Genomic DNA, 10,082 nt, shown 5'->3' with positions numbered 1-10,082 from the left:
CTGATTTCATCTCCAACATACGGATGGGTAGGTGCGTGTGCTTCCTGCGTTGACCTGTGGGGGCGCTGGTGTTCCTGCCCTAATGCTCTAATTGCTCTTTCTCAGCAAGATCGAGGCCAAAGCTGCACTAGATGCACCACGATTACCAAGAACATTACAAAACCACCAGAAGCGTTAGCATGGATACATCCTTTATTTGTATTGACTTGTTAGTTACTGCATTGTATTTCTCTCAGAATATTTATATACAGCATTAACTTCCCTTTATAACATCAGTTACACTTCACATTTTACACAGACATCGCTACGGCTGCGTCCCAGTTGCGTACTAATTACTAATACATGCGTTTAGTTAAATGGACACTTATCCCACAATGCATTGCGAAACAGAAAGGTGGGAGCTACTTATGTGAAAAAAAAAGATGGATAAAACCAACGCTTCATCACTTCCTGTTCGCACAAAACGGTTCGGTACATTAATACTGGCTGTACTAGTAATAGTGCGGGTCTGGCAGCTTAGTACACTAAACATCAGTGTGTAGTATGCAATTGGGACGCAGCCTACTACTGGAGTACCTAACTGGAGAAAACACTGCATACGTTATATAGCCTGACTGTATAACACTAAACACCACTCAGCACAACGCTCAGGCTCAAGTTATATAATATAGCAGCAATAACAGATCAGAGAACCACACAGAACCCTCTTACTCCAAATGCAGCCGATCAGCCGAGTCGGTTTGTTTTAAGTTTATTTTATTTTAGTTTATTTTACTCTGGAGCTACAAGGCTAATGTAGCGAACATGTTATGGAAGTAGCATGCTTGATCTCGGAGTTGATGCGGGTTCATGTTTGTCGATGTCTTTTGTTACGAAACTAAAAAACAAAACTGCATCATATTTGATCTAAATGTTCACGCAGAGACATTTCTCAAGTTTCCTTTAAAATGAGGGGAATTTGGAAATGGTACAACAGCGCACCTAACATCAAGACTATAATTTTACAAACCTCCACAGATTCTACAGAGAGATTCTCAGAAACTCAAAATTACAAATTTATACAAATACAAAACAAAAAGCTGACCAAATTTCTAGTAGAAAGAATTTCAGAGCAAAAACAGATTTCTATGATAAAGAAAAATAAGCTACATACTGGATCTAAAGGCCATGGAGAGACATGCTGGTATCCAAGATGAATACAAAAGTGTACAAGTACTTGTGTATTTTTGCAGTTTTGGAGCAAGAACTGAAGATTTTCCTGAACTACTGCAGCGGAGAGCTTCTACAGATGCTGCTGAATCATTTCTAATGGTTTGGAGGAGAAGGGTTTCGGTAGTAAGGGGTTTGGTGGGAAAACAAACATTATTATCAGGAAAATGAAGAAAAATCAGGACAATATTGGATGGAAAACATCAACTGAATACAATTTCCAACCTGCTGAAGTGTTCATGTAAATGATGGGGATTTAATAACAGTGTAGAAATGATACTGAAGATCTTTTGCAATTGTGTGAAATCTGGAGGCAGTGCCCCTGCAGACTGTGTGGAAATAATCTTAATAGTCTTCAATTTATTTAAGTGTTTTGTGTTTATTTTCTGGCTCTAAATTTTCTAATGAAACTTCAGCACAGTTCAGAAGCTTTTTCAGGTCACTATTGAAGGTAAATGCTTCTGCTGTCTGATCTGTCTCAGTTTATAATATTAATGCAAATGATGTTGGATCTGAAAGCATGTGTGATATTTTTGTTCTATAAATCTTATCTGGTTACCCCACATGTAAGTACTCTCTCCCCTGTTGCATGTTATGCCCCTGACACTGGTGCGGGTGGACCAACACACTGCCCCCTTCTGACGTGTGCAATCAAGCCTCTCAGTTTTTGAGCTAATGTGTGTACCAGGCTTTGATGCACCAGCCTGCAGATGCCAGTGACCGCCAGCACTGCAGTGATGGGGAAAGAGCACCATCTACCTGACATGGATGGAGCAAGGCCAAAAGGCCATGGCTGCTGGTGGTTAGCAGCATGACTGGGACTTGAACTGGTGACCATCTGGTGACCAGCTGGTCATGGTGACAGTGACTTAATCCACTGGACCCCCTGGTTTATTGAGCTTGTAAAAGTGTTTTTCCCCCCAAGAAACTGGAAAAACTATAGAAATGTTTTAATGATTTGGAAGAAAATTGATGACCACTTGTGCTCTCATGGACTTGGATTTGAACCAGTGATCTTCTGATCATGGTGACAGTGGCTTAGTCCACTGGACCACCTGGGGGCCCCTTTCTCTAGCTTTTTTTTTTAACCTCTGTAGTGTGTTTCCAGGAAAACCTTAAAAAGTAAAGCACACAACACTGATGGTTGTCCAATGTTCTGCATTAGCAGTGGCTTCTGGGTGGTCTAGTGGGCTAAGGCACTGTTGCTGTGAGCAGGGGATTGCTGGTTCAAGTCCAGAGAGTATAATTGCTCATAAATTTTCTTATATTTGTATAAAGTGAAGGTGATTTTTATGAGATTGATAGAAATGTTTTAGTGAGTTTGGGGAAGGTTGGGGGCCAGTTGTGTAGGGATGCTTTCTCGGGGCCTTGGCTGGGTGGATGGCACCCCACTGTCCCTGCTGTCTTGGCCCCCTGCAGGTTGGCCAGGACAGCCTGCATATCAAGGTATGCAGCAACCCCCCCAGGTCTCACTGGACAGCTTGGTGGGGGGGGGGGGGTTGCTGCATACCTTGGGCATCCTTGATATGCCAGCCTACAGAGGGCTAAGACAGCAGGGTGCCATCTACCCACCCTGTTGGGGGGGGGGGGGGTTGCTGCATACCTGGCTTTGATATGCCAGCCTGTAGGTGCCAGTGGCAGCCAGCACTGCAGTGGGTTGATGTGGGGGGAGAGTGCCATCTACCCACCCTGGAGAGAGCAAGGCCAAAAAGCCTTGGCTGCTGATAGCTAGCAGCATGATTGGGGGATTGAACTGGTGATCTTCTGATCATGGTGACAGTGGCTTAGTCCACTGGACCACCTGGGGGCCCCTTCCCCTAGCTTTTTTTTTTAACCTCTGTAGTGTGTTTCTAGGAAAACCTTAAAAAGTAAAGCACACAACATTCATGGTTGCCCAATGTTCTGCATCAGCAGTGGCTTCTGGGTGGTCTAGTGGGCTAAGGCACTGTTGCTGTGATCAGAGGGTCACTGGTTCAAGTCCAGGTTGTTGGCAGCTGAAAGTACAATTTAAAATTATTTTATATTTGTATAAAGTAAAGGTGATTTTTAATGACTGATAGAAATGTTTTAATGAGTTGGAAGAAAGTTAGTGGCCAGTTGGGTTGCCAGTGGGCATGCTGTCTCAGGGCCTTGGCTGCCAGTGACCCTGGGGATCCTCTAATCACAGTGACTGTCTTAGCCCACTGGGTCCCACTGAGACCTGGGGGGGGGCTGCTGCATACCTGGCTTTGATATGCCAGTGACAGCCTGCACTGCAGTGGGTTGATGGTGGGGGGAGAGTGCCATCTACCCACCCTGGAGAGAGCAAGGCCAAAAAGCCTTGGCTGCTGATGGCTAGCAGCATGATTGGGGGCTTGAACCAGTGATCCTCTGATCATGGTGACAGTGGCTTAGACCACTGGACCACCTGGGGGCCCCTTCCCCTAGCTTTTTTTTTAACATCTGTAGTGTGTTTCTAGGAAAACCTTAAAAAGTAAAGCACACAACACTGATGGTCGCCCAATGTTCTACATCAGCTGGTTCAAGTCCAGGTCATTGGCAGCTGAGGCCCTGAGAAAGCACAATTGGTCATTGATTTTCTTTTAAAATAATTGTATATTTGTATAAAGTGAAGCTGATTTTTATGATTTGATAGAAATGTTTTAATGAGTTGGAAGAAGGTTGGGGGCCAGTTGGAGTCCAACAAGGTCCAGTAGGGCCTTGGCTGCCAATGACTCCAGAGATCCTCTGATCAAGGTGATGGTGCCCACTGAGCTGCTTGGCTGGTGTTAGGGGGTGGTTGCTGCATACCTTGGGCATCTTTAATATGCCAGCCTGCAGATGCCAGTGACAGCCAGCATTGCAGTGCCATCTACCCACCCTGGAGAGAGCAAGGCCAAAAAGCCGTGGCTGCTGATGGCTAGCAGCATGATTGGGGTTTGAACCGGTGATCCTCTGATCATGGTCATTTACCTTTAAAACTTAAAAGGTAAAACACACAAACACTCCCGAAGATCAGAGCCTTCAGTCTGATGTACTTTATGATGAATATTAAAGCTCAGTTATAAATAAATCATTGGAGGAAGGGTGATTTCCTGATGTGGCTGGCTGTGCTCTCCTGGGGCCTCGGCTGCTGGTGGCTGGCAGCAGGACTGGGATTTGAGCTGGTGATCCAGTGATCATCGTGAGCTAGGCCTTAGTCTGCTGGACCACGTAGGGTAAAGTATTATTGGTGTATAAAGTGATGAATAGTGAATAATGTTCTTCTACAGATGGTGCTGGTGCTTGTTTTTTTTTTTGTTTTTGTTTGGAGGAAAATAAAACTCAACTTCCAAAATCTGAAGATTTTAACTTTGGGTTTGGAGAATTTTCCTGAACCAAAGAAACTTCATTTTATAGAAAAGTTCACTACGTATTTACTCTAATCCAGCATGAGGACACGTTTACAACTAATTAAAGTGTTTTTCCTTAAAAAAATAAAAATGAAAGAACACTTTAAAAACGCTGCTGAAGGTAAGACTATAGTCTTACGTGTTTTTGCAGTTTCGGTGTAAAAACTGAAGGTGATTTTTATGATCAATATTTTAGCTCAGTTCTTCTACAGACAGCTGAAACGTTCTACAGATTCATTTACAGATTAAACTCAAATCTCAGAGCATGAACGCTCGGTACTGAGAATTTTACTGAACCAAAGAAAAGCTGATTTTAGGAAAAAATATAAACTTACTGAATCTGAAATTCCATGTGGAGATTATTTCCAAAGTTCTGGAAGGTTTTTCATGAAAATTATGAAAATTTAAGAACGGCCCAAAAACGCTGCTGAAGGTAAGACTATAGTCTTACGTGTTTTCGCAATTTTGATGTAAAAACTGAAGGTGATTTTTTTACAATAATATTAAAGCTAAGAGCTTCTACAGACTCAGTGACCAAGTAACTACTGCTTTTAGGAAAGAAATGTTTGGGGAAAAGTGAGAAATTTATGAACGGATTAAAAAATGCTCATCATTAAACATCATGAAGAAGAATATACAATACATGTGCTGGGCATAAAATTAAAATATCATGAGAAAGTAGATTTATTTCAGTAATTCCATTCAAAGAGTGAAACTTGCATATTATATTCATTCATTACACACAGACTGATATTTCAAGTGTTTATTTCTGTTAATTTTATATTTTATTTTATATGACAACTAACCCTAACCCAAATCCAGTATCTCAGAAAATTAGAATTTCCCTTTTTGAATGGAATTACTGAAGAAAAAAAACAACTTTCAACTTTCATGATATTCAAATTTTATGACCAGCACCTAAATGTAAGCATGTGTGTCATATATATATATATATATATATATATATATATATATATATATATATATATTCTTATCGTGTATGTGTGTATATACATTGTCTCCATGGGGAGACAATTTATTGATTTTTAGGATAAAATTTAATGCTAAACAGGTGAAATCAGGTGAGATCTGTCCAAAAACCCTCCTGTAGGTCAGGCTGTAGTTTTAGTGGCTCGTAGCTCCAGAGCAAAACTTAAGAAACAAACCTCAGAGGCAACAGCACACGCAAGAAGGCATGAGGGAGGCCAGGCAGCTTTGCCGCTGACCCACTAACTGGTTGTGTTGAAGGGATTAGAAACAAGCTGTTACTGAAAAGTGCAGATATTTGGAATTTCAGAATGAAAGAAAAAAATGTACATGTAGTAAATCCACACACACACACACACACACACACACACACACACACTAATGAACAGAGTACTGATTACATGTCCTTGTTAAGTTTTATCATATAGAAATGTGAGTAGTATCAAAACCATTACATAGAAAAAAAATAAACCCTTAAACAACGTGTGCAAACAGAGGAGTTATAAAACGACTTGCAGACCATTTGTTTTGTTTTGTGTTTTGTTTACAGTATTTATCAATATTTTAAGATATTAATATGATTCCACCAAGTGAGCTTAAATTTCCCACCATACATTTTTACAAGGAATTAAGGAGAATATTAAAAATACACACTTAACTGCTTAAATTAAGGATATGTCTAATTGTTTGTGTTTTCACTATATATACACAAATATTAACTATTTTTAACATATACTTTTAATACTCTGTGTGTGTACTCTCCAGTGGGACTTAAATATTGCCAATGTATCTAATATTTAATCACAGTGAGACTGTTTTTGGATGTTTTTATTTGTTTTACATAATTCAAATATTCTTTGTTATTATTTGCCAAAGAAATAAGAGAAACTACAATTATGTAAAACAAGTAAAATTGCCCAGAAATGTTTCAATTAATCTTATAAATGTTTGGAACGGTCTAATGATGAGAGAATATTAGCTACACTCACTAGACTGAAGACGATTTTCTCGCTCATATATAAAGGTTTTGACTCTAAAGTGGAATGTCTAAATGAATGTGCCTTGCCTTCCCACCTCCACGCCCAGATCACCCGAGAGTCACTTCCTACGTCCCCAACTCAGTCACATGTCTTTCCCCATCAAACTGCACTGGACAGTCGCCTGGCTGAGAGACGGCAGCTGAATCTTGCTGTTTTTCAGAACGGCCAGCTTCGGCTCCTCCGTCATGTTTGGCGTGGCAGAGTGGGCGGGGCTAAACAGCCTTTTTGGACTCTCATAGCTCTGCCCGTTCGCCATAGACGGTCGTGCCACATCCTCCGCCAATACCAGAGGCTGCCGGTCATCCTCCTCAGAGATGGCAAACACTGGCACCGACACGTGATCGTCCTCAGCTGGGTGGTTTCGGACACTGTATGACAAACCGCTATCTGTAAAAATGGATAAAAGCACAAATTAAAATCAACCGCTATTGTTTTTAGCTATGCTAACTAGTTACAAGAAGAGTAGGGGGCACTCTATAATGCTCTATAATGTTCATATGATCCACACACTCATTCTGACAGACTGTAATACACTACAGGAAGCGTAGGGGGCGCTCTATAATGCTCTATAATGTTCATATGATCCACACACTCATTCTGACAGACTGTAATACACTATAGGAAGCGTAGGGGGCGCTCTATAATGCCCTATAATGCTCATATGATCCACACGCTCATTCTGACAGACTGTAATACACTACAGGAAGCGTAGGGGGCGCTCTATAATGCTCTATAATGTTCATATGATCCACACACTCATTCTGACAGACTGTAATACACTACAGGAAGCGTAGGGGGCGCTCTATAATACCCTATAATGATCATATGATCGACACGCTCATTCTGACAGACTGTAATACACTACAGGAAGCGTAGGGGGCGCTCTATAATGCTCTATAATGTTCATATGATCCACACACTCATTCTGACAGACTGTAGTACACTACAGGAAGCATAGGGGGCACTCTATAATGTTCATATGATCCACACGCTCATTCTGACAGACTGTAGTACACTACAGGAAGCATAGGGGGCACTCTATAATGTTCATATGATCCACACGCTCATTCTGACAGACTGTAATACACTACAGGAAGCGTAGGGGGCGCTCTATAATGCAATATAATCAAATATTGTCCCAGATCTTACCTCCTGCTGTTAATTCTACCTGCTTCTGTTTCTGTTGCTGCTGTTGGCCAGAGGGGACGCCGCTGGGCTCTGAAAATTGAGATGCAGTGCTGGTGTTCTCATTAGCACCCCCCTGTGGTTTGGAGGATTCAGATGGGGAGAGCAGGCCGAAACAGAGGGCATTAAAGCGGGCGCGGCGGAGGTTGCTGGTAGAGTTGAGGCGCCGCTGTCGCTGGCCGGAATGAGATAGCGGGTAGGAGGCTGTGCTCATCGACGATTCAGACTTAGAGCTGTTTCCTCTATCCTGGAGATGACCATCAGATAAAACTTTCCCCCTCACATCATCATGGCCATCTGCAGCAGAGCTGGGAGAACCCTAGAGTATGAAAGAGTGAAGGAGAAGGGGTAAAAACTAAGTGCTCTTTAACGCTCATATGATTCACTCGCTCATTCTGACAGACTGTAATACACTACAGGAAGTGTAGGGGGCGCTCTATAATGCTCTATAATGTTCATCTGATCCACACACTCATTCTGACAGACTGTAATACAATACAGGAAGCGTAGGGGGCGCTCTATAATGTTCATATGATCCACATGCTCATTCTGACAGACTGTAATACACTACAGGAAGCGTAGGGGCGCTCTATAATGCTCTATAATGTTCATATGATCCACACGCTCATTCTGACAGACTGTAATACACTACAGGAAGAGTAGGGGGCGCTCTATAATGCTCTATAATGTTCATATGATCTACACGCTCATTCTGACAGACTGTAATACACTACAGGAAGAGTAGGGGGCGCTCTATAATGCTCTATAATGGTCATATGATCCACACGCTCATTCTGACAGACTGTAATACACTACAGGAAGCGTAGGGGGCGCTCTATAATGCTCTATAATGATCATATGATCCACACGCTCATTCTGACAGACTGTAATACAATACAGGAAGCGTAGGGGGCGCTCTATAATGCTCTATAATGGTCATATGATCTACACGCTCATTCTGACAGACTGTAATACACTACAGGAAGAGTAGGGGGCGCTCTATAATGCTCTATAATGGTCATATGATCCACACGCTCATTCTGACAGACTGTAATACACTACAGGAAGCGTAGGGGGCGCTCTATAATGCTCTATAATGATCATATGATCCACACGCTCATTCTGACAGACTGTAATACACTACAGGAAGCGTAGGGGGCGCTCTATAATGCTCCCTAATGGTCATATGATCCACACGCTCATTCTGACAGACTGTAATACACTACAGGAAGCGTAGGGGGCGCTCTATAATGCTCTATAATGCTCATATGATCCACACACTCATTCTGACAGACTGTAATACACTACAGGAAGCGTAGGGGGCGCTCTATAATATTTATAGAACTACAGCTGGTACTCACACTGTCCACTAGTTTGGTGAAAGGGCTGGTGGAGTTCCAACTGCACCATTTCTTGTGGAGTTGAGGGAGAGGAGGCAGAAAGTCATGGAAGGTTCGGACACTCCAGGCCCGTGGACGAGCACTGACCGCTGACCCAACACAGCCAGCCCTGATGGACGTGGACAGGGCTGAGGAATCTGGACTAAGCCAATCAGAGGGCTGGCTAGGTCCTGTGTCACTGTGCCGTAGAAACCGCTCCCGTTGCTGCAAAAGCAAAGAAAACAAAAGCACAGGATTCAGCTTCTAATCTTCTAATCTAAGGTTTTACACTAGATGTTAGAACATTGCTGTGGAGGAGAATTTGATTGCATTCAGCCCCCAAAGAATGTGCTGATGTTGGATGATTAGTTAGGTGAAGAACTTTCTGTGAGGAGCTTTTATTAGAGCTTCAGACGTCTGCTTCCCTTCACCTCCACTGTAGAACCACAGCTCTGACTGGGGGAGGTTATCTAGAACCGAGCTTTTTACACCAACCCAGTAAACCCTGTTTAATTAGTAGGGTTGTTGGGATGGGTGTGAAAGTATAGTGCAGTCCTACAGGGAACCCGTGTACTGTCCATTTTTCAGAACTTCTGCAGCAGGTAAATCAGGTGCTACGACCTGAGGATTACTGTTAAAAACGGCGCCGTACTTCACAAGCTTTCACTTACATCGTTGCAAGAACATCAGTCTAAATAAATAAATAAATAATAACTGAATAAATGAATGAATAAATGAGTCCGTTCGGCTTTGGCACAGCAGCTAGAACATGAACGTGCTCAGATATGTGAGTAAAGAGATTACCGTGTACAGTCTGAATGGATTAGCGGGACGCCCGCCAGTTAGTGCACTAATACATCTGCACCATGAAGTGGAGCATTAGCGTCTCAGTCAGGTCCACACACAGGCCA

At 42.5% G+C, this 10,082-nt stretch overlaps 1 protein-coding gene across 1 annotated transcript in view; it reads right to left on the bottom strand.

Moving 5' to 3' along the window:
- Nucleotides 1-177: 177 nt before the first annotated feature.
- The window catches only part of LOC140542346 (uncharacterized), a 38,333-nt gene continuing 28,428 nt past the window's right edge, over nucleotides 178-10,082 (bottom strand). The window contains exons 5-7 of the mRNA XM_072665297.1: nucleotides 9,154-9,396; nucleotides 7,757-8,111; nucleotides 178-6,994 (exon numbers count right to left, since the gene is read on the bottom strand). Of these exons, the coding sequence (XP_072521398.1) occupies nucleotides 6,690-6,994; nucleotides 7,757-8,111; nucleotides 9,154-9,396 (903 nt within the window). The 3' untranslated portion in view covers nucleotides 178-6,689. The remainder of the gene's footprint in view (nucleotides 6,995-7,756; nucleotides 8,112-9,153; nucleotides 9,397-10,082) is intronic.

This window comes from Salminus brasiliensis, chromosome 20 (assembly GCF_030463535.1).
Source record: "Salminus brasiliensis chromosome 20, fSalBra1.hap2, whole genome shotgun sequence".
Classification (NCBI taxonomy): Eukaryota; Metazoa; Chordata; class Actinopteri; order Characiformes; family Bryconidae; genus Salminus; species Salminus brasiliensis.
Note: the sequence above shows the minus strand (reverse complement) of the source record. Positions and strands in the feature narration are given on the sequence as shown.